General features: G+C 39.6%; 1 protein-coding gene across 1 annotated transcript in view; it reads right to left on the bottom strand.

The window, feature by feature from the left end:
- Positions 1 to 26,229, bottom strand: part of CLNK (cytokine dependent hematopoietic cell linker) — a 95,410-nt gene that overhangs the window by 17,027 nt on the left and 52,154 nt on the right. The window contains exons 11-13 of the mRNA XM_033959478.1: positions 25,226 to 25,253; positions 14,914 to 14,970; positions 798 to 875 (exon numbers count right to left, since the gene is read on the bottom strand). Coding sequence (XP_033815369.1) covers positions 798 to 875; positions 14,914 to 14,970; positions 25,226 to 25,253 — 163 coding nt within the window. The remainder of the gene's footprint in view (positions 1 to 797; positions 876 to 14,913; positions 14,971 to 25,225; positions 25,254 to 26,229) is intronic.

Genomic DNA, 26,229 nt, shown 5'->3' with positions numbered 1-26,229 from the left:
AACTTTAAAAAACTGCTGCAGAAACCCATCGTATGCTGCAGGAAGCCTTTGCAGATAATGTCATGTGCCAAAGCAAAGCCTTTCTTTGGTACAAATGCTTCAAGGACGGACGAACATCTGTCTATGACGATGACCGTTCCAGACGACCGTCAACAAGCACAGCACCGGAAACCGGAAAAAGTTTGTGAGACTATCCTTGCAGATCGTAGGCAAAGTATCCAGGATGTTTGTGAGATAGTAGGACAGTCATATGGGTCAGTTCAACAAATTTTGTCAGACAAATTGAACATGAGATGCATTTCTGCCCAGACAAGTGGAAAAACAAAAATTGGTTGCTCCACCATGACAACGCGCCCACTCACACATTACTCATTGTTCCACTGTTCCTGACTTCCAGAAACATTACAGTGATTATGCACCATCCCTATTCGCCTGACCTTGTCCCCTGTGATTTTTTTTTCCTATTCCCCAAAATGAAATTACAACTGAAAGGGCACCATTTTAACACGATTGAAGAGATCTAGGCAGAATCACAGGAGGTCCTTAAGGCACTCACCCAAGATGACTTCCATAGATGCATGGACTCATGGGAAAAACGCTGGTATCGCTGTATACATTTTCAAGGGGACTACTTCAAAGGAGACAGTGGAAACTAGGAGTTTCGGTAAGCAATTTTTTTTTACCAATTGAATTCCCTGAACTTTTGGGTGGCACCTTGAATATAGTCCAGCAGGTAAAGTGAGCCTCTGTATACTGTTTTACAATTACTGGTAAATTTCTAATTACTTGCAACTTACAGTGTGTTCTTGAAGTAGAATTTCTTCTGCTTCTTGACGATTATAATCTCTGATGTACCACTGACATTCACTGGAACCCTGTAGAAATGCTTGTATTATATTAGTGACAATATGATAAATGTTTAAAATATATTGATTAATAAGTGTTATGAGAGAAAGGGATACTTTTTTTTGTTTGTTTCATCAGAAATATTCAGTATCAATAACTGCCTATTAAAACATTTGTCAAGACAAAGTACATGTTGCCAACTATTTATTCATTCTATATGTAAAAATGACTTTGGCAATCATTTATCATGAAAATAGTCTATGGATTTTTGAAGGTAAATATTTTCTAAGGGTAGAAAGATGCACTCTGTTTAATACTTCTGTGTTTAATACTTCTGTGTATTGTTAGACCATGGTATACGCTATTTGATAAGTGAAGGAAAGAGTTCAGTACATTTTGTTGCTGAGATATTGCTCATAGCAGTAGCTATCTCTACTGGTGGGCAAGCAGGACAGAAAGGCCCGGATTCTTGTCAGGACTCTGAAAGTTATGCCAGTGTGGCTATTATGTTCTTATGTAATTTGATTGACTGCATTTCAATAACAATATAGCAGGGTACATTGTCTTTGAAAGTTTGAAAAGAGAAAGAAAGATTGTGAGTTTAGTTCTGTGTGCATAGAGTAAAGTATAGGCTAGGTAGGTTAGCAAAAGGGTATTATCTTGCTATAAGAATGAGAGAGAGAGAGCAAGCTTTTCAAATAAAATTATGATAAGTGCTGTTTGATTCCCATGCAGGCACCCCAGCTACATTTGTTGATAAATAGACCTTAACCCCAATTAAAATGTTAAGAGGGAACTTTTTCCACACGATTCTATTAGGTATATAAATCTACAGTGGTGCCTCACACAACGAACGCCTCGCACAGCGAACGCTGCACACAACGAACTTCATGTCTTGATTCATACAACGAACTTCGTTTCACACAACGAACTTCATTTCACACAACGAAGTCGCCCGAGCTGCCGATGTATTGCATCCTTCCGCGCAGGCACTGCACTTAACTACCCTCTCTCACTGTATACAGTCGTCCTTTTAAGATAAACTCAATATTTTTTATATATCATGAAGCAGGAAGGTGATTTCTGTTGAAATGAAACGGGAAATAATTAGAAGGAGTGAATGTGGGGTAAAACAGTGTGACCTCGTCAAAGAGTTTGGCCTCAGCAAGACCACCATTTTCACCATTTTGACAAATTTATCTTTTTTTATGTCATCTTAGCATATTTTATGCTGCAGAACGAATTATTTTTTTTAACATGTATTGTTATGGGAAAACGCGTTTCACATAACGAACTTTTCGCATAACAAACTTGCTCCTGGAACGAATTAAGTTCGTTGTGTGAGGCACCACTGTATTTATTACAATAGGATGTTAAAAATCTATAGCTAAATAACATGACATAACAAAAAATCAACTTCTAGACCGCATAACCTTGAAGATCTATGTGGTTTACAAAAGACTACACTAACTTACAGCTGAGAAATCATAACGGAAATTAATTACCCCAAAATCTGGAGAATAAGTAAGTTTTCAAATGCCTTCTAAATTCCAGGCACGAGAAAGACATGAGAGATAATTGTTTGAATTCTTTATCCCAACTAGCAGCCTGATAAGAAAGCATGCATTCGTGAATTCTTTTGAACTTGCACCCCTTCACTGATGGATAAAAAAAAGCATGAGCTTTGCGTGAGTGTTTTTGAGTGGCAAAAGCAAATGAATTGGTCAGAAATGCTGACCAAATAAATGAGTCTTTGAATAAAAGTGAACTTACATTTATCCAATATTGGGATTATATAGGTGCTGGCACTAGATACTGCAAATCATTGTTGCCCACCCTAGCTCAGAACATGCCTAGAACTAGAATTAATTGGTGTTTGTGTAATGGTAGGAATGCTCACAAACATTTCTCAGGCCTCAGATCAGCTGCTGATGTCATACTTGCCCAGACAAGCCCAGTCAGCAATGCGACAGTCAAACATTTAGTTCTATTAATTTCTGTTTGGTTTCTGTTTTGACTCTGTATGACATTGTAACCCCAAAATTCTTTCACATATATCTTATGTCAGATTTATTTACATTTACACATTTAATCTATGTCCATAGCATAATGATAGCATTATCACCTGTTTAGTGCAAAATTATCAGCCGATTTTAAAGGGAAAAAATGGATTTTGGTGGTGCTTATATTCTTTGGCTTTGAGCGACCCCAGGATGGGTCTAAATATTGTACAAAAAATATTTTGTAATCAAACACATAAAAATTAATGGAGAAAACTTCAATTAAATTTCTCCAACTTTAGGTTTTTCTGGACATTCCTGAAGGAAAGGAGATATAAACATTCAAATAGTTGAAAGTTATTAATATACAAACACGCTTTTTCCAAAGGAGGGAAGGTAGTAGAACAAGAGAACATGAAATTTAGATTGCAGGGGGTTGACTCGGGAATATCATCAAGAAGTACTTTTTTAATAGAAATAATCTCTATAATAAAATTCTAAGCCGCGCATGCGCACTTCCACTTGTGTGTTCTGTATGTCGGTGGCCTGAAGAAGTGCGCATGCACGACTACAACTGCCCTGTGGGGCAGTGGCAGCAACTGAGTGGTGGAGAGCAGCCCCGCTCCGCCCGTTGACCCTCCACAAACCTCCCGGCTCCAGCGGCATAGGCAGCACTATAAACACGCTGCTTCGCGCCCTTCTACTGCCGATTTCCTCTGCCGCATCTCTGATGACATCATCGGAGACAGATGCGGGAGAGGAAATCGGCAGTAGAAGGCCGCGAAGCAGCGTGTTTAAAGTGCTGCCTACGCGGCTGGAGCCCGGAGGTTTGTCGGCGGTGGGAGAGTCAGGAGCAGGCCAGATCGAGCAGAACAATGGCACTAAAAGAAGGGGGAGGGGCCGAACGGAGCAGGCCAGATCGCGTTAAGAGAAGGGAAAGGGGGGTGGGGAAAAATGCTGCTACTGCTATATAGGCACATGGAGGGGAAGGGAAATACCGCTGCTGCTTCTGCACAGGAAAGGGGGGGGGGGGATAGGAGGGAAATGCTGTTGCTGCTGCATAGGGAAGTGGGATGGAAATGCTGTTGCACAGGGAAATGGGGAAAAATGACAGACAGAGAGCGGGAGGGAGGGAGACAGAAAGAAAGAAAGACACAGGGGCAGGGAGAGGGACACAAAGACAGACAGAGAAAGGGGGCCAGGGAGAGAGAGAGAGTCAGCAGGATGGAGACAGACAGACATATATTCTAGCACCCGTTAATGTAACGGGCTTAATGACTAGATAATAAAACCCTAAGCGGCGCATGCGCACTTCTACCTGCGTGTTTCGTGTGGCCGGAAGGAGTGCGCATGCGCGCCTACAACTGCCCCACACTCGTGAAGGGAGAAGATACAGAAACAAAGAAAGACTTAGACAGCCAGGGAGAGAAACAGTAAGACAGGGGGTCAGGGAAGAGACAGAGACACACAGGGGGACAGAGACAGAAAGAAAGGGGGGGCAGGGAGAGAGATAAAAAACATAAAGTAAGAAAGAAAGAAACGCCTCAGCGACCCATTGTGCTAAAAGTCTACACATCTATTCTAGCACCGTTAATGTAACGGGCTTAAATACTAGTAATAATAATAATAACAGTTTATATACCGCAGGACCCTGAAGTTCTTTTTTTTTTTTTTTTTTTTTTTTTTTAAATTCTGTATTCCTTTCCTCATTAAGTTTTTTTTATTGAATTTTTTTTCCATTTAACAACAAGTGTCATAAATTTTCATACAATTATCTTAACAATACACTTGATATTTTTATAATATATTTTATATATAACATTTCTTGTCTTATTTTTCTTATGGTTTTATATATCATATAATTGTAATTATTTTTCTTATAAAGTTATACAATATATATATTGTAATGATTTTATCTATTATTATTTAAATATGAACCTTTTCCCCCTCCCTTTATTACGTTATTTTCATGTAAGAATATCATCTATTATAATATTTTATTTATAATATATGATAAAGAGAATAATTCCCTCCCCTTAACCCCTCCCCCCCTCCTTCTTTATACTATTTTCTTATCATGGGAAATTGAAATTCAAATATTGCAATATTCTGTTAATGGTCCCCAAATTTTCTTGAACTTATTCATATATCCTTTTTGTGTTGCAAATGCATGTTCCATCTTATATATATGGCAAACTGAGTTCCACCAGAAATTATAGTTCAATCTGTCCCAATTTTTCCAATTACGTGTAATTTGCTGTATTGCTATTCCAGTCATTATAAATAAAAGTTTGTTGTTATTTGATGAGATTTGACTATGGGCTCTCATTGTAGTACCAAATAGAATTGTATCATATGTCAAGGCTACTGGATTTTCTAACATCCTATTTATTTGGGGCCAAATTGATTTCCAAAATGTTAATATGAATGGACAATAGAATAAAAGATGATCTAATGTCCCTGCTTCTAGATGACAATGCCAGCATCTATTAGACTTAGAGCTATCAATTCTATGTAAACGTGTAGGGGTCCATAGAGCTCTATGTAAAATAAAAAACCAAGTTTGTCTCATAGATGCTGACATTGTACATCTTATCCTCCAAGACCAAAGTCGTGGCCATTGAGATGCATTAATTTGATGCTTAATCTCAATGCTCCAAATATCTCTAAGACCATTTTTTTTTTTTTATGTATAAATCCAGATATTAATTTATACCACATTGCGGCCTGGTGTCCCATGGAATCTATCTGAAAACATAAGAATTCCATACTATGATAATTATTAAGATTTTTCCATTCAGAGAACCCTGTCTGAATGGCCTGCTTCAATTGCAACCATCTGAAATATTGTGATTTATTTAAACCAAATTTATTTTGCAATTGTGAAAACTCAAGCAGTTTACCTTTATTTATTACATCTTCTAAAATACGAATTCCAGCCATCATCCAATGTTTCCAGATAATTTTAAAACCGCCAACTTTGATCTTTGGGTTAAGCCATATTGTTTGAGTCGTTGATTTAGTTATTGGAATAGGAGTTAGATTACTTATATATCTTATAGTTTTCCAAGTATCCATTAATATTTTATGATCTTTATATAACCTTGGCATTTGAATACTTATCACATGACTCAGACGTAAAGGAAACATTAATCTCCATTCTAACCAGAACCAATCTGGTATATGTTCAATGGGTTCTGGGAGGATCCAATACATACCATGACGCATAATATAGGCTTGATGGTACCTATAAAAATTTGGAAAATTTACCCCTCCCTCCTCAATTGGTCTTTGTAAAGATACTAGAGCAATTCTGGGGTTTTTTCCAAGCCAAATAAATTTTGTTAATATTTTATCCAATTTTTTGTAAAAAGACCCCTGGAAAAAAATTGGTATCATACCCATTTGATAACAAACTATTGGTAAAATCATCATTTTTACAGTTTGCACTCTCCCCCACCAAGATATGCACAAAGGATTCCATTGCTCACACATTTCTGACACTTTTTGTAATAAATTTTTTTCATTGGTTATCATAGTTTCTTCTATAGTTTTTGTAATCCAAATTCCTAAGTATTTTAATCCTTCCTCTTTCCAAATAAAAGAAAATGAGTCAAATAAACTTTTTGTACAATGTACGTTGAGTGGAAGTACTTCTGATTTATTCCAGTTTATTTTATATCCTGAAAATTTTCCAAATCTTTCAATCAGTTCGAGTAGTTTTGGAATGGTTGTTTCCGGATTTCTCAAATAAAGTAATATATCATCCGCATATGCTGATAATTTATATTCTCTATCTGAATGTGGAATACCCTGTATCTCCTTTATCTGTTCTATAGCTAATAACAAGGGTTCTAAAACGATATCAAAAAGCAAAGGAGATAGTGGGCATCCTTGTCTAACCCCTCTTTGTAGAATAAATTTTTCTGAAAAATCATTATTAATATATAATCTAGCAACAGGGGAGTTATACAATGCCTTTATTATTTGTATAAAACCGGATCCTATACCAAACCATTCCATTGTCTGAAACATGAAGGACCATTCCACTCTATCAAAAGCTTTTTCCGCATCTAATGAAATAGAGAATGCTGGGTCATTGATGGATTTTGTCAAATATAACATGTGATGTGCCAATCTAGTATTATGAGACGAATGTCTTTGAGCAACAAAACCTGTTTGATGCATATCAATAATGAAAGGGAGAGCTTTAGCCAATCTTAATGCTATTGCCTTAGTTAAAATTTTTCCATCCACATTTATTAAAGAAATAGGTCTATAGTTTGATACCAAAGTAGGATCTTTATTTGGCTTAGGTAAAACTATAGTTATTGATTCAGCCATAGTACCTGTAATACAACCTTTATTTAGTTGTTTCTGATATAATTTTAATAAATAGGGCATTATGATGTTTTGGAATGATTTATAAAACTCTACTGTATAACCATCTCCACCTGGAGCGGATCCAACTCTGAGGGACTTCAATGCTGTACCTAACTCTTTTAAGGATATTGGTTCTTCTAAACTTCGTTTTATATGTTCAGGAATCTTTGGTCCATTTATTAACTTTAAAAATTCTATACCATCTTTTTCCTTTTCTGAATAGGGCTCGGAAGAATACAAATCTTTATAGAATTTTAAAAATTGTTTTATTATGGGATTAGTTTGAGATAACATTTCTTTATTTTCATTTTGAATTGCAATTATTTTTGTTTTTTTCCTTTTTGCTTTGAGATAATTTGCAAGCAATCTTCCCGCCTTATTCGAATTTCCATAATACAGAGCTTGTTGTACAAATAAATCTTTTCTAATGATTTTTGAAGAAATTTCATTATATTTACCTTTAGCTTTTAACAATTCTTGTTGTGTCAAATAATCCCATTTTTCAATTAATTTTGATTCTAGAGACTTTATTAATTTTTCTAATTCTATAAATTGTTGTTTTTCTTTTTTTATTTTCATTGCTGAATAAGAAATAATTTGTCCTCTAGTATATGCTTTAAACGCATCCCATAAAGTCTCTATGGAAATTTCTTCTGTATCATTAATTTGAAAATATTCTTCTATTTTTTTTATAAGATTTGTACAAAAGTCATTATCTGCAAGCAATGTATTATTCAATTTCCATATAGGTCTGTTTATATTTTGATCTATTATTTTAATTTCAATCCACACTCCACCATGATCAGATAATACAATTGGATCAATGACAGCCTGTGTGACTTGATGTACTAATTGATTAGAAACAAAAATATAATCTATTCTAGAAAAAGAATTATGGACTTGTGAACAAAACGAAAATTCCCGACCATCAAAATGAAGTATACGCCAAATATCCTTTAAATCACAAGATTGCACCAAATTGTCAAGACCTAATGATTTTATAAATCTTCTCGGGCTTTTATCTATCAATGGATCCATCACAGCATTGAAATCTCCTGCCACTATTAAATTTGAAGTAGCCAGTGGAAGAATCAACTGTTGCAGAGTTTTAAAAAATTCATTTTGATTTGAATTAGGGGCATATATATTGAAAAGCGTCATGGTGGTATTTCCCATGTCCATTTCTATATATATCCATCTTCCTAAAGGATCAGCTGCCTTAAACTTAAATGAAGCGGAACATTTTTTATTTATTAATATTGCAACTCCAGCTTTTTTTCCTATTGCTGCAGAAAAGTAACATTGCTTGACCCAATCACCTTTTAGCTTTATGGATTCATTATTTGATAAATGGGACTCTTGTATGCAGCATATATCAGCGTTTTGCCTTTTCAAAAATAATAATGCCTTTTTTCTTTTAATCGGGTGATTTAGACCATTAACATTTAAAGAGATTATTTTAAGATCCATTTAATTTTAATGTAATATGTATTATAACAATCCCATCTGCAATGTTTTTTATGAACTTCATTTTCCCATAAATAAGATAGTTTGAGGAATTATCTATTTTACCCCTACCCTTAAAATTTAATACCCTCCCATTCCCTCCCTTCCCACCCCATTTGTATACGATCACTTGGAAACACAACATAGATCAGGTTTAACATTACTCCATTACAAGCTAAAAAATAAATTATAGTTTTATACTTATTACTCCATGCTAATAACATAGTATAATATATCCTTATACTAATATTTGTTATATTTATTTTCTCTTTTATTCATTTTCAGAAATATATATATATATATCTATTTTTTTTCCCCCTTATAATTCTTACCTTTCTTTATTTTACAAAAAATTACTCTAAAACAGAATAGAGCAAAGAAATGATTCTAATCTACAGGATTTTAACAGAGTTTCATATAATTCAATCAAGCCTGACTAAAAGCTTAGTTCCTAAGAACTTAAAGGCGTTACTAAAAACTTAAAAGCCTAGAAAGTGTTTATTAAATAATTATTATTAATCTGGATTCCTAAAATTGCAATATATTAATTGTCAGGTTAGTCAAAGTATCTATTAACCCATTTTTAAGTAAATAAATAAATTCAGTTTAAGTATATAGTGAAAGTCATTGGTAAATAAATATCCAATAAAATGCAATATCTTTCTTTCAAAATTATATGTAAAATTATTGTATGAGAAGGATGAGAATAAAATAGATGAGAAAAAGATATAGAAGAAATACAACATTTGAAGACAATTTTTTTTTTTTTAAAGTACTTCTATAATAAACTTAACGTTCTTCACTATCTTTGTCAGGGAACATGCCAAGAATGCATAACAGTTAGCTCAGTGTATCAGCTGGGAATGGTTACAAGCTTGTTTGCACATATGGCAAACATAAAGGAAGGGCTCAGCTGTTCTCCTCCAACTGGGTGGGAATTAACTTTCTGCTTCTTTTACTAATATAATTGTAGTCATTATGTTCCACATCTTAGCGTCTGGGTCTTCCGGGATATTCATAGGAGCAGGGCAGATTCAGTTTGTAATTTACTCATGTGTTGGTAGCCTTCTATTCAGGATTTTTTTTTTTTTTTTTTTAATGAGACACATCCCAATCGACCACAAGTTTTCACGCAGGTTGCACTACTGTTTGTACTTCCTGTTGACACGCAGATCCCTTCTTCTACTCAGCAACTCAGCAAACATAGTATCTCTAGTGTTCCATCTTTCTCCATTTTTCTCTCCGTGAGCATATAATCCATGCTGCAAGAGGATATTTTTCAAAAATCTCCTCCATCTCGTCCCTTCAGCTGCATATATATTGAATTTTCCAGGTAGATCAATGTTCTTTTTTTTTTTTTTTTTTCCCCTCCACAACATTCTGTTACTGACATGTTTGCATTCTTTTCAAGTTGTTCCATTTTCCTGTTATTTGCTTTTTTAAAAAAATTTCTAGCATTCTAAACTGTTTTTACAGTTTTTTAATGTTTAGATTATTTTGTATATAATAAATCAAAGTGAAAAGTTATTAATGTCTTCTTGTTATATTAAATACTTTAAAATATTCCCAAAGTTTCTTTTTAAGATGTCATTGGTTGTTCAAATGTTTCAAGGTATTCTGCTAGTTTTTTAGAATCATTAAAATTTTGTGTTTTATTTCCTAATGTTACCTTCATCACCGCTGGGTAGAGTACCGTATTTTCGCGGATATAACGCGCACCATTGTAAAACGCGCACAGGGGTATAGCGCGCAGAAATCACGATGATATGTACAAAAACTTTTCTATACCGCGCTCAGGCATATAACGCGCATGCTGCCCGACTCTCCGTTCACCCCCCCTGACTTCCGTGCACTGTCCTCCCTTGAAGTCCTGTCCCCCCTTGAAGGTCTGTCCCCATCCTGAAAGCCTGATGCCCCCCCCGACGTCCGATACATCCCCCCCCCCGACAGGACCACTCGCACCCTCACCCCGAAGGACCGCCGACTCCCCAACAATATCGGGCCAGGAGGGAGCCCAAACCCTCCTGGCCACGGCGACCCCCTAACCCCACCCCGCACTACATTACGGGCAGGAGGGATCCCAGGCCCTCCTGCCCTCGACGCAAACCCCCTCCCCCCAACGACCGCCCCCCCCCCAAGAACCTCCGCCCGTCCCCCAGCCGACCCGCGACCCCCCTGGCCGACCCCCACGACACCCCCACCCGCCTTCCCCGTACCTTTGTGTAGTTGGGCCAGAAGGGAGCCCAAACCCTCCTGGCCACGGCGACCCCCTAACCCCACCCCGCACTACATTACGGGCAGGAGGGATCCCAGGCCCTCCTGCCCTCGACGCAAACCCCCCTCCCCCCCAGCCGACCCGCGACCCCCCTGGCCGACCCCCACGACCCCCCCACCCCCCTTCCCCGTACCTTTGGAAGTTGGCCGGACAGACGGGAGCCAAACCTGCCTGTCCGGCAGGCAGCCAACGAAGGAATGAGGCCGGATTGGCCCATCCGTCCTAAAGCTCCGCCTACTGGTGGGGCCTAAGGCGCGTGGGCCAATCAGAATAGGCCCTGGAGCCTTAGGTCCCACCTGGGGGCGCGGCCTGAGACACATGGTCGGGTTTGGCCCATGTGCCTCAGGCCGCGCCCCCAGGTGGGACCTAAGGCTCCAGGGCCTATTCTGATTGGCCCACGCGCCTTAGGCCCCACCAGTAGGCGGAGCTTTAGGACGGATGGGCCAATCCGGCCTCATTCCTTCGTTGGCTGCCTGCCGGACAGGCGGGTTTGGCTCCCGTCTGTCCGGCCAACTTCCAAAGGTACGGGGAAGGGGGGTGGGGGGGTCGTGGGGGTCGGCCAGGGGGGGTCGCGGGTCGGCTGGGGGGGAGGGGGGTTTGCGTCGAGGGCAGGAGGGCCTGGGATCCCTCCTGCCCGTAATGTAGTGCGGGGTGGGGTTAGGGGGTCGCCGTGGCCAGGAGGGTTTGGGCTCCCTTCTGGCCCAACTACACAAAGGTACGGGGAAGGCGGGTGGGGGTGTCGTGGGGGTCGGCCAGGGGGGTCGCGGGTCGGCTGGGGGACGGGCGGAGGTTCTTGGGGGGGGGCGGTCGTTGGAGGGAGGGGGGTTTGCGTCGAGGGCAGGAGGGCCTGGGATCCCTCCTGCCCGTAATGTAGTGCGGGGTGGGGTTAGGGGGTCGCCGTGGCCAGGAGGGTTTGGGCTCCCTCCTGGCCCGATATTGTTGGGGAGTCGGCGGTCCTTCGGGGTGAGGGTGCGAGTGGTCCTGCCAGGGGGGGGGATGTATCGGACGTCGGGGAGTCGGCCGGGCAAGAGGGCTTGGGCTCCCTCTTGCTCCGATCGTGGATGCGGGTGCGGGTGGGAGCGTGTGCGAGCGGTCGTTCGGGGTGGGGGTGCGAGCGGTCCTGCTGGGGGGGTGAATCGGGCGTCGGGCGGGGTGGGAACTATGTTTAAAAACTTTTGTATACCGCGCTCAGGCATATAACGCGCGAGGGGTATGCGCGGTACGTAAAATCACGTATAACGCGCGCGTTATATCCGCGAAAATACGGTAATCCATATCTTGCTCCTAGTGCTCGTAGTTGAGGTCTTAAATCAAGGAGTTGTTTTCTTTTTTGAGCAGTTTCTCTAGCAAAGTCTGGCACAATATGTATCCGTGCATCTTGACATCTTAGGTTTTTATTTGCTTTAGCTAGCTGGCATATTTCAACTACATGTTGATATCTTAGTAGTTTAAAAATAAAAGTTCTTGGACCTTTTTGTGTGGTTGTTTTCTGTCCCGGTATTCTGTGTGCCCTCTCTATTTCAAGAGGCACCTTGGATTTTATAGGCAGTATCTTTGGGAGGAATTGTTCTAAGAAATTGATAGGATCATTTTTTTCCACTCCTTCCGGCATCCCAATAATTCTTAAATTATTTCTTTTTTCTCTATTAACACAGTCTTCCAGATCTTTCTTTAATATTTCCATTTCCTTCCAGGCTTGTTTGTTTTGTATAACCTCAGTATGTACTTCCTCTGCTCTTTCCTCTAAGTGTGTCATTTTGTTGTCAATTAGATCAACTCTTTTTGTTAATATAGCAACATCATCTATTGCTTTTTGTAGTTGTTTTTTGATCTCCAGTACTATATCCTTTATCTGTTTTATTTCTGCCATCATATCTTGATCTTCTGCAGGCAGTGGTACTCTTGATGGTGTCCCTGGTTCTGGCTTTGATCTTTTGTTACTGCTGGTTCCTGATCCTCCGGTTCCTGCATCGTTTTTATTTTGTTTGTTTGATGACATTTTCTTCTTATCAATCTTTTTTCCAAATAAAATTGAATTGTTGGAGTTTTAAATTTGAAATAGTAGCTTGTTTAGCCTGGAGCACAGCTCTTAACCGACCATTTCCTTGTGAGTCCAAGTTCTAGAATCTGGACCCTGAAGTTCTATGCGGTTTACAATGATTAAAAGATGGTACAACTTGAGTGGAATAAACAGAGTTAAGAGCTAATGATTAACAGGTATAGATTAACAGTTATCTTGGAGTAAGAATTGTACAGGTCAGCTACCTAAATACTTCAGGAACAGATATGTTTTTAGGCGTTTCATAAATTCCCCATACGTAGTGGGCGTAAGCAATTGATCTAGATCTTTACCCCATAATGCTGCCTGATGCGAGAGAAAGTGTTGATGGTCTTTTAAGTTTACATCCTCTAACTGGAGGGGAAACATAGTTCAAGTGTGAGCTTCTCTTATGTTTGTTGGCTGAGAAAGAGAAAAGGTCAGTTATATATTTAGGGGCTAGACCGAATAGTGCCTTAAAGCAAAAACAAACGAACTTAAACTTGGTAGTAAGGTGTTACATGATCGGACTTCTTCAGTCCGAAGATCAGTTTAATCGCTGCATTCTACACCAGTTGTAATCGTCGCATATTCTTTTGGGCAATTGCCAAATAGGCGATATTACAGTAATCAAGTTGACTTAAAACGAGGGATTGTACCAGAATTCTAAAAGCTGACATGTCAAAATATGCTCTAATGGACCAAAGCTTCCATAGAGTGAAAAAATCTTTCTGATTAAGGAGTCAACCTGGTCTTTCATGCTTAGGCTCTGATCCAATGTTACACCCAATATCTTCATAGTAGATCGAATAGGGTAACTAAATTTATTGATGCAGAGTGATGTTTTGGTGTCAAGTCGGTGTGGGGAGGCTACGAAAAATTTTGTTTTTTCTGAGTTGAGTCTCAGTCTGAATTCAGACATCCACTGCTCCATCAGATTTAGTTGCCTTGGGAGTAGCTTTCGAGAGAGAGTTAGCGAATGGGATGATGATCGTGAAGTCATCTGCGTAACTGAATAATTTTATCCCAAGCTGGGTTAATTGCGCTCCTAATGATGACATGTAAACATTGAAAAGCAGTGGGGAACGTGGTGACCCCTGCGGTACGCTGGATTGATTGCTCCAGGTATCAGAGAGATTGTAATTGAAACGTACTTGATAGGTGCATGACATAAGGAAACCCCGAAACCAGTCTAAGACCTCTTCCCTGATAACAATTGCATCTAAGCATTGTAGTAGTTTCCCATGGTCCACCAAGTCAAAGGCAGAGCTCATATCGAATTGCATGATCAGGGCATTAAGGCCCTTACTGAACAAGAGATGCAGATTATCTAAGATAGCCGTAATTACTTGTTTCAGTGCTGAACAAAGGTCTAAAACCAGATTGAGTGGTAGATAGAGTCTAAAACCAGATAGGGTGATAGATGCCTTGAATGCCAGATAGGGTGATAGATGCCTTGAATGCCCTCCCATGGGAGATGGTGGAGATGATAATGGTAAAGGAAAGATAAAGGAATCCTCTGTTCGAAGGCATGGAACCAAACAAGCTCAGCGGTAATTAGATGGCAATATTAGTAATTGAGAAGCAAAGCCAGTGCTGAGCAGACTTCTACAATCTGTGCTCTGATCGTGGCTAATCAGATAGGCCAGGCCTATCTTATGTTTTTAATTTATGATACAGCATGAAAATATTTTCTTTTTCTGTGTTATTTATGATGCTTTTTGCTTACAAGTATGTTGTATTTTTCATGATTTATTCTGGATTTAAATGAGATGGTATGATATCAAATTAATGAACTGATTTATTTATAGCTCTAAGATCGAGTCAAGAAAGAAGAGAAAAGATCTTGCAATCATTTATCAAACCTTATGTCTTCTCTTGTGCCTGCTGCTGGAAGAAATAATGCATTCTTTTTCTAGTAACTGTAAAAGAAGGAGATAATAATAAAAATATTTTACAAACAATAATAATAATTTAAAACAGCCACCCATAAAGCATGATAATCAATCATAGAGCATAACAACCCCAAAACAACAATGACTTAAGAGTTTTTCTAAATGAAATATTCTTAGAGGAGGATTTCCAAAAATTACTGCGCCTTTAACGATGGTTGCTAAACTGGTTCCAGCCGGTTTAGCATAGCAGTATTTTACCAGCCGATTATCAGAACATCTTTTCCGATCTTCCTGGCAGTAAAATGAGTTAATCAATATTGAAAAGAGCTCTCTATCATTGCCGAGTGATTCCCCAAGTGTAGCGCCAGGTTTTGACAACCAAAAATTACCGGCTGGTGCAGGTACCATACAAAGCGTGGCTCAGGTATGTATTTATGGCTGCGGCTCATCATAAAAATTTTTTAAAATTTACACCAGTCACATAAATTATAGTAGTTTTGAGGGAAGCAAAGATCTCAAAAGTATGCATGTCTTATGCCTACTTGTTGAAAGCTGACGCTTGTACCTCCCTTCTTCTCTTCCTCTTCATTCAATAGCATTGACAGAATGGCATAGCGCCTATGACATGTGCAAATAATGTGCTCCAATAAGTGTGCCTACGGCGTAGCTTTTCCTGGCACATGTTTGCCTCTTACCATGGTCTATTCTGCACATGTGCTGATCACTTTCATCAGCGACTCATCTCAAGTAAATTTGGCGACCCTCCGCGAACCTCATTTGCATGTGTAGTTTTTCGAGAATGACTCGTCTTTTTGAAATCGTTACATTTATGGCCAATGATAGTGGCCTGTTGGATTTTACGGCCAATATTAGAGAATCTAGCCCTTAGTCTATTTTAGCAGCTCCACTGGGAGCTTATTCCAGAAATAAGGATCTGCATAAGAAAAGGTCTCTTTTTACTAAAGAACATCAGACCAAAGGTCCATCTAGCCCAGTATCCTGTTTCCACAGTGGCCAATTCAGGTTATGAGTATCTGGCAAAATCCCAAATAGTTGCAACATTCCATGTAATCCGGGGCAAGCAGTGGCTTCCCCCATGTCTGTCTCAATAGCAGACCATGGACTTTTCATTCAAGAACTTGTCCAAACCTTTTTTAAAACCAGCCATGTTAACCACTCTTACCACATCCTCTGGCAATGTGTTCCAGAGCTTAACTATTCTTTGAGTGAAAAGATATTTCCTCTTATTTGTTTTAAAAGTATTTCCCTGTAACTTCATCAAGTGTTATTTTTGATGGACTAAAAAATAGATTCACTTGTACCTGTTCTGCACCACGCAAGATTTTACAGTTACTGGTGGTAATTGCCAAAATTATTTTATTTATTTATTAGGATTTATTTACCACCTTTTTGAAGGAATTCACGCAAGGTGGTGTACAGCAGTAATAAGTCAAAACATAGAGGCCCTTATACCAAGCAGCGCTAAAATGTGGCCTGTGGTCATCCCACCATGGTCTTTCCTATGCGCTGATCCATTTTTAGCACTGCCAGTAAAAGGTAGATTTTTCTATTTTACAATAATGGCCACACGCTAATTTCCCCATTAGCACGTGAGCCTTTACCACCTATTTTGTAGGCTTACAAGCTAATCCAGAGCTAATCAGTGTGTGGGTAATGAGCACTGATTCCCACCGAGAGATGTTTAAGTGCGCCCCATGACATTTTAACCACAGGTTAGTAAAATGGCCTCAGGCAACAGACAATTACAGCAGTAAAAATATTCAAACAACAATACAAGAAATGGCATAGTGTGCTAAATACCAATGTTAACACAATATGCAACAAAACATTTTAATGGTCATTTAGTTAGATAAGACAGATTAGCAAATAAGGGGACTAATTTAGACCCCTTTATATCAAACCACGTTATGGATTTTTATCACCAGCTGCTGTGGTAAAAGCTCCGATGCTCATAGAATTCCTATGAGCATCGGAGTTTTTACCACAGCGGCCGGCGATAAGAAACCCTAATGTGTCTTTATAAAAAGGGGCCTTAAAAAGAGCTGTATGTGACGTCAGAGAGGTGCTTGAATATTATGGGCCCCCTTTTATAAAGCCACAGTAGCAATGCTGCTGTGGTGAATGCACCAAAGCCCAAATGAATTGAATGGGCTTCAGTGCATTTACTGTGTCAGCATCGCTACTGCAGCTTTGTATAAGGGGCTCTATGTTAACTAGGGTAGGAGTGGCTAAACACGTCCTGCTACAGCATATGCATCCTGTGTCACTCTTTGTGTATGTACAATAACCGCAAAACCCTCACATTAACTGTTCAGGACATTCCTAGCATATTTAGGAGTTTCTATTATATGTCACTTAACTGCAGGAAAATCATGCCAATGGCATTAGCTAAACTGTTTGAGGTAGTAGTCACTGCTTTTGATTGGGTTAATAGCTAGGGACCCTTTTATTAAAGGGCACAATTAGTGCACAAAATAGCATACATTGTTATAGCCTGATTCTTTAGGCGCCGGGATCTGCACATAAATTTTGTGCACGGATCCAATAAAGGGGCCATGGGAGGGACATGGGCAGATAAGGGATGTTCCTCAAATTTATGTGCAGTTTTATAGAATGAGGAAGATCTGTGCATATTGTTGGCACAAGAATTTGCACTAGATTTTACATGGTGTAAATCTTCATACTCTTAACTGGGTGCAGATCCTGGCACCAAATCATAATGGAGGATATGGCTTTTCAAGGATATAAATTTGACAAAACTAGGCTTGACTTAAAAAGGTAAGTTTTTCTTCCACAGTAGGCTTTTTTTTTTTTTAAGACTTTGGTTAATAAAACAATACATAAAACATTCATAGTTGCTTAAGAGATCCTTTCACTAAGCCATGCTAAAAGTGGCTGGTGCAGTTTTTAGCACATGATTGTCTCCCATGTTGAGGCCACTTTTCAGTATGGCTCCAAAATGGCTGACAATGAGTTTTCCTATTAATGGCCACATGCTAATTGCAAAACTAGTGCATGGCCATTAGCGTTTGAGCCCTCAATGTCACCTATTTAGTAGATGTTAAGAGCTCCCATGCTAATACTATGCTAATCTGCCAGTGAACACCAATACCCATGTGTTAACTGATTAACGCAGGGCATACCTACCGTCCACCCCTAATCATGCCCCTGTACTAAAATTTAACATGTATTTTTTAGCGCCTGGGAAGCACACACTGAGCATCTGTGAAATAAGTTTGTTTCATAGATCCCAACCAAAGCTTATTAAAGAGCTCGATAACACCTGCAACTTTTCTGCACTTTCAGAATACGTGAGAAAAATTGCTTCATTTTAAAACTTCATATTAAAGCTGTGAAGTATTTTGTACAGCTAGAGAATCCTTTTTGTATATTGTAAATTGGTATGAGTTTTATGAAAATATTGACATATTTAAATTTGACCTTTAATTGGCTAATTATACAGGCCAAGTTGAGATTTGTGCACATACAAGATGTACTTTATATTACATATGATTTGATAAACATTCACAAACATTTTTTAACCTCTGAAAAAACTGACTAAAATTCTTTTTGTTCCTTAGATCATTACAAATTATTGCCCAAATGTGGTCATAGAGTGATACCCAATTCAATTGATCAAAATATATCACTTCTTTATATTACATTTATGCATGCTAAGGCCACTTTTTACATCACCAGAAAATGGACGATTTTACATTTTCCAATTTAATGGCCATGCTCTAACATTCATACAAAAACAGAAAATCCCACTATAATAGCCACTGGCATCTCTTATTGTATTATGGGGTAGGAAATGCTTTTTTCATGCTCCCGCTCCAATCATTCAAAAAACAAAATCCAACAAGTCTGCAGTAAAGAAACGTTGAAACTAAAACAAAAGAAAAAAACTGCAGAACACTGTACAGGATGCAGACAATGTTTATTTCAATAAACAATTTGTTACGTAGAATAAAACCACTGTAGGTAGAATAAGGGACCCGACATGGCCCATGTTTTGATCAACATGTCTTCATCAGGGGGTCATTGCTTTCCTGATTCTCTGTTCTGAGAGCCCTATATCAGCCTTCAGCTGTTTGAATTCCTAAAGAATAGAGGGCTCTCAGAATAGAGAATGGGCGAAGCGATGGCATGAGCGTGGCATGGGGGGACGGGGCAGAGAGCTGCCAGCACCCCCACCAAGATGGCATCTGGGGCGGTCTGTTCCCTCAGCCCCTTATTATGCCACTGCTCCCAGCTTATGCCCTTTCTCTCCCCTTCCTTCCAATGTGTTTCCCCTTTCTACCCTCTTCTGTCTAGCAACTGTTTTTTTAATCTGTTCCCCTCTCCATATGGCATCTGCACTCCCTCTCTCTCTCTACTTCCATCACTTTTTATGTGCTCCTTTTCCATCCAGCGTCTGCTGTCTGCTCCTCTCTCTCTCCCCCTTTCCATCTAGTGTCAACCCCCTCTCTATCCTTCCTTTCCATCCAGCATCTGCCCCCTCTCTCTTCCCCTTACATTCACTGTTTTCCCTCTTTCTCTGTTCCCGTCTATTAAGTGTCTGGCCCGTCTGTCTCCCCATTTCCACCTAGAGTTTGTCCTCTTTCTCTCTGCCCCCTCTACCCAAAATCTAGCCCTTTTCTCTCCCACTTCCATCAGAGTCTGGCCCCCCTCTATCCCGACTTTCATCCAATGTCTCCCCCATGTCATCTATCATCTGCCTTCCTCTTCCTCCTTTCTATCCAGTGTTTGTTCCTTCTCCTCCCTCCATGTGGTGTTTGTACCTTCTCCTCATCCTCTCATACATCATGCCTTCTCTTTTCCCAATGTCATCCAGTGTCTGCTCCCTCTACCCCCTTTTTTTTCCAGTATTTGCCCTTCTCTACTCCTCATCTAGTGCCTGCCCTCCTCCACCCCTTTCTATCAAGCATTTGTTTCTTCTCCTCCACCATCTGGCGCCTGCATCTATCTTTCTTCCCCCCTACCTCTATCCGATATCTCCCCCCTCTCTTCTCCCACCTCCACCCCCACAGCTGCTGCTATTGGTGTGCAGCAGCAATAACAAAGAAAATGAATTTGTGAGACTGCACTGTTCATGCTCGCAGCTGTAAGCCCTGCACCCACTGACATCATCTCCTATTCCAGAGCAGGACTAGCAACCGCGAGCTTGAACAATGCGGCCCCACAAAATATTTTTCTTTGTTTTTGCCACCTCAGACCAGTAGCAGACGCAGCAAATTGGGAATATGGAGATATTAGTGGTCTCCTACCCCTCTGGATTTTTGTGGTACCAAGGACCTGTGGCTCTCTCCATTCCGATGCCTATGGTCTAACCACTTTCAGCCAAATCTGAAACTGCAGCCAAATCTTATCACCTGGTTTCAACCAAAGCCAAAACTGAAAACTAAACTGGTTGTGTTAATGTGAACCAATGAAGCACACTGGGGATTGTCAGAGGTTGCAGTCAGCAGTCCTTTGCTAAACACCTTAGGCCCCTCCCACTGCAACCTAAGATGTATTGGGAGGGGGAAGGCCCATCATTCATAGCATGCAGCCCTGTAGGGAGTGGACTTCCCTCCTGCTGATTTTGCAGCGCAGGGTACAGGGGTGTTGGGTGATGTAGGGGGTGTTGCCACTGCTGTTGGGGGTGTCGAAAGGAGGGGAGTAGTGCGGGGGCTCTATGTGGAGGGGGCTGGGGGATCGGTGCCTGTGAGGGAGGGAGGGAGGGATAGAATAATCTCCTTGCCAGTTCAGCTGATCCTGGCATGGGGAATCTCCATCAGCTGAGCTGATGGGGATTCCCCTGCTGCGATCAGACAGGGTAGTTGGGTACGTCTACAAAACTTGTGTTTTTCATGTAGATGTTTTTATTTTTTTAAATGGCCAAAAAAGATAGCAGTTTTAAGGACCAAAACTTATGCATAGGTCATTTTTTAAAATAAAAAATTGATGTCTGGCAGCTTTGAAAATGGATGTTTTTTCTTCTGGGTTTGTGGACTTCTTGCCCAAAATGTCCAACCTCAAGACAGACATCCTATTGAAAATGCTCCTCCACATATGTTAACCTGTAACCCATTCTGAGCTCTTTGGGGAGAACGGGATAGAAAACAAATTAAATAATAAAACATATGGACAGATAAGATAGAGCAATAGGAGTTTAGGTAGATAAGAGTGACTAACTTGATGAAAAATTGCACTTGCATGCAGCTGATCTCAGCTAGAGTATGTATGATAAGCAAGTCTTGCCACAGTATGTATAGCCAATGTTAGTCCTTGAATATGTGACTAGCTAACTAATAGAAGAGATTTATATTTAGCCCTGTATCATACAGGTAGCCAGTGAAGTTTTTGCAGAAATGATCACATCCTCTATAATAAAACCCTAAGTGCGCATGCGCATTTAAGACGGTGTGTTCCCTGACAGTGTGATGTGTCCCTCCATGCCGAATTCCATTTTCAAACACGGAGGCAGGGAACACACCGGCGACTCCCCCCTTCCGCCCTCACTCACTGTAAGGCCCGAGGGGCGGGATCACATTAGAGAGAACGTGCTACTGAGGTGGAAAGCGGCCTACGAGGTTTGCTATAGCTGGCCGGCGATCCTCAGCAGGCTGCTTTGAAGAGGAGTAGCAGCGACGGCAGCAGTTCATGCCGGTGGGCCAGAAGAGAGCAGGAAGCCGGGTTTGGGAGCAATATAGGCAGGCAGGGGGCCAGGGCGAGAGGGAAAGGGGGCTGCTTTGGGGGAGGGGTGTGCTGGGGGGCAGACAGCAATCATGCTTTGCTCTGGGAGGGAGGGAACAGAAGGGGGCCACGGAGCAGGCAGGCATGGCACAACAGGGGGCCAGGGGGAGAGGTAAAGGGAGCTGCTTTAGGGGAGGGGTGTGCTGGGGGGGGCAGACAGCAATCATGCTTTGCTCTGGGAGGGGGAACAGAAGGGGGCCACAGAGCAGGCAGGCATGGCACAACAGGGGGCCAGGGGGAGAAGGAAAGGGGAATGACAGACAGACAGGGGGCTAGGGAGAGACACAGACAGAAAGAATGACAGACAGAAAGGAAGACAGACAGACAGACAGCGTCCAAGGAGAGAGAGACAAATAAAAAAAGACAGCAGCCAAGGAGAGAGAGAGAGAGAGAGAAAGAAAGAAAGAAAGACAGGCACACACATTTATTCTACCACCCGTTAATGTAACGGGCTTAAAGACAAGTTTCAAGTTCAAGTTTATTTAATCATTTGATGAATCGCCTATTAAAATTGCTAGGCGATGTACAAAATCCATATAGAAAATAATACAGAGAAACTATCAATTAACAATATAGTTACTTAAAATACAAACAAGATGGGGTAGGGAAGGATTAAAGTATACAATCTTAATTTTGGTAGGAAAAAGGTAGAGAACAAAAGGTAAGGGGCTAAAGTCCAAAGCACAGTTCTATAAAAATTTTAATGATTAAAAGCATCTATAAATAGGTAAGATTTTAAAAGTTTTTTAAAGGATACAATGTTTTTTTCCAATCGAATATATTGAGGGAGGGCGTTCCACCATTGTGGCCCCATGACTGTGAACATGTCGGATCTACGTGTACCAATAATTTTCAAAGAGGGTACTGACAGCATGTTTTGGCCGGAAGATCGAAGAGAACGTTGAGAATTGTAAGGAATTAGAAATCGAGAGATAAAGAGTGGTTCATTGGATGCTAATGTTTTAAAAATAAGTAATAAAATTTTAAAGGTAATCCTATGGCTAACTGGTAGCCAATGTGCGTCTTTTAAAAAAGGAGTAACGTGATCGAACTTTTTAGCGTTGTATATTAGTTTAATGGCCATGTTTTGTATTACCTGCAGTCTCCTTTTTTCTTTCTGAGTGACGTTGAGTAAAAGAGCATTACAGTAGTCAATTTTTGAAATTACTAGGGCGTGAATGAGTATCTTTAATGATGTTGAACTAAGAAATTTGGCGATTGAGCGTATCTGTCGTAGTTTAAAAAAACAGCTTTTGATAGTAAAAGAGATGTGTTCATGGTAAGTTAATTTATCGTCTATAGTCACGCCTAGTATTTTAACGGAAGAAACCAAGTTGAGCGAAATATTATTAAGAATAAAAGGTTTTGACAAAGTTATATCTTTTTTCCAAGTGAATAATATTGTTTTTGTTTTATTGATGTTTAATGCTAATTTATTTGTGTTAAGCCAGTTTTGGATTTTTTCCAATTTATGGTTGATAGATGTGATATCGGTGATACTTTCTGGGTCCAACGGGTGAATGAGTTGGATGTCGTCTGCATATGAAAACAGTATAAAACCTATAGATTGGCAGATACCTAGTAGAGGTGAGAGAAAAATATTGAACAGTAAAGGGGACAAGATAGATCCTTGAGGGATTCCAAAAGAGGTTGAATAAGATGTGGATTCTTCATTGTTAAACCTGACCGTGGTGGTGTGGTTGAGTAAGTACGAGTTGAACCATGAAAGAACGTTCTCGCTTATTCCTAATTCTTCTAGTCGAGTAAGGAGCAGGTTGTGATCTATAGTGTCGAAGGCTGCGGAAATGTCTAAAGAGAAAAGGATGATAGATTTATGGTGATCCAGGTAGTATTGAATGTTAGATGTTAAGGAGTATTAAGGAGTATTCTGTGTTGTGAAATTTTCTAAATCCGGTTTGGTTGGGGTGTAATGCATTGGTGTTTTCTATAAAGTCAGATAACTGGTTGAAAATCAATTTTTCGGTTAATTTTGCTAAAAATGGGATATTGGCTATTGGCCGGTAATTGGAGATTCGTTAATGCTATTTTTATGGTTCTTGAGGATAGGTGTGATGATGGCAGTCTTCCATTGAGCTGGAACTGTAGCAGTAAGCAAGCTTTTCTGAATGAATGAGTGAATGAATGAAAGGTCCGAAGTGTGAGAAATGTTTTTTTAAATAAAAAGGAGGAATGAGTTCAGAACGAGAGCCTTTTAGATTAACTTGTTGGAAGAGGGATTCTATATCGCGGATAGTAGGAATTTTAAAGTTTGAACATTTTGCTGTTGGAATAGATTTTGGTTGGTCAGGGTTTTTGAGATTAATTGTTGTGTTGTGAACAAAGGAATTGCGGATGATATTAATCTTTTGTGTGAATGCGTCAGCCAAATCTTGAGCTTTTAATGTGGAATGTTGAATAGAGTTGTTTGTTTTATTTTTTAGGTCTATGGATTTTAGGATATTATACAGCGTAGAGGAGTTTTTTGATTTTTCAATTTTATTGGAATAATATGTTTGTTTTGCCTGATTGATTTTTGTTTTATAATGGGAGACGTTATCCATATATGTTTGATGATTATCTGAAGTTTTATTGTGTCGCCATTTTCGTTCTAAAGAACGCAGTTGTTGTTTGATAAGGCGAAGTTCTGTTGTGTACCAAGGGTTTAAAGTTTTACGTAGAGGAATGGTTTTTAATGTTGATGGAGATATATTATCGAGAAGGAATAGTAAAGATGAATTCCATGCGGATAGTTGGTTTTCGATGGAGTTTGGAAAAGACATTAAGATTGTTGGGTCAAGAAGTGAAGTAATGTCGGTATTGTCCAAGTTTGTATAATCTCGGGCAATAATCGTTTTGGTTTTGGGTAATGGTTGTGGTAGACTGGGTTTTGGTAGATCAAGAGAGAAGGATATGAAATGATGATCAGACCAGGGAACCGGAACAACTGACAGATCGGAAAAGTTTGAGTGTTGAGATAGCGGGACAAAAACCATATCCAATGAATGATTTGCCATGTGGGTTGGTACAGATATTTTTGGGTGGATATTGAGAGGTATCAGTATATTCAGTAGATCTTTAGAGTTTGAATTGTTAAGGTCGTCGAAATGGATATTAAAGTCACCTAAGATAAATGGGGTAGTTGTCCCAGAACAATAATCGAAAATAATGTCTTGGAGAAGCGAAAGTTTGTTTTGTCCTACGGGAGGGGGAACATAGAGTAGGAGAAAATTAATTTGATTATTTGAATTACTTTTGAGGTGAAGATATTCTATTGTAGCATCTATTGGGGAATAATCGTATAGGTTAAGAAGATTGTTTTTATAAATGACTGCTATTCCTCCACCTAGACTAGTTGCTTTATAACCTTCTATCAGGCTTTTGCATTCTGAATCAATTGGAGCTGGTGAATCTTGTGGTCATTATAAATTTATATTTTAAAAAGCAATATTTTCAGATATTGGACTTCTATTCATAAATTTGTTTCTACATTTTTTTGCATAAAGAATATTCTAATACTCACATTACTTAATTCTTCTGTGCAGAGCAGTCTGGGAAAAGAGTTATAGTAAATATTACATTGTAATAAACTTAAAATTATTCTCAGAAGTTTAATTCTCATTATTTCATTAAAAATTATAGCCCTGAATCTATAAATATTGAGTAGCATTTTAGAAAGGACACCCAGCTTAGAAAATGGATATCCATCTCACATGTATTTTAGAATGGGATGTAGCCTTTTCTTAAAATACATGTGAGATGGATGTCCATGTGCTGGAAATGCCCATCATTAACATCCATTTTACAAACTGAAAATCCAAATTATGAAAGGGGGGAAACAAGGGACAAGGATGTCTGTGTGACTGCATAGGAACATCCATCTTATAAAATGGCCAATAGCAGATGGTAAGCCTAATGGTTAGAGTAGTGGACTGAGAACCAAGGGTCCCAGGTTCAAATCCTGCTTTAGCTCTTTTTTTAGTATATATATTTTTAGATTGTAAGCCCCCAGGAACAGAAAAATACCTTCTGTAACTGAATGTACATTGCTTCAGTAGCCTTCAGGTGTTGTATTTTCAAGTACAGTAGATATTTTTCTGTCCCTGGAGGGTTCACAATACAAAAAAAGAACTGAAGTGGGAATCTGGGTCCCTTGCTTTGCAGTCCGTTACACTATTAGGCTGTTCCTTAGATCTGTATACTGCCCTGTTAAGAATTTCCATAGTACCTAAAGCTGTCATAGAGCCTGGTATCCCTTTCCAGTTCACATTCGGGGGGAGAGGAAAAATGACAACCACCATTGGATACTGTGCCTTAATTCCTACAATGGTCAGCTGCTCAATTAGAGCACCTTTCTGTAACTTGGATGTGTCAAGGACAAGGTCTATATATTTATTTATATACCACTTATATCCTAAGTGGTTTACATTCAGGTACTTTAGCATATTTCCCTATCTGTGCAGGTGGGCTCAAACTCTAGCTAGTTTACCTGGGACATTGAGAGGATTAAGTGACTTGCCCAGGGTC

This window comes from Geotrypetes seraphini, chromosome 1 (assembly GCF_902459505.1).
Source record: "Geotrypetes seraphini chromosome 1, aGeoSer1.1, whole genome shotgun sequence".
In the NCBI taxonomy this organism is placed as follows: domain Eukaryota; kingdom Metazoa; phylum Chordata; class Amphibia; order Gymnophiona; family Dermophiidae; genus Geotrypetes; species Geotrypetes seraphini.
The sequence above is the reverse complement of the archived record's forward strand: the minus strand, read 5'-3'. Positions and strand labels throughout refer to the sequence as shown.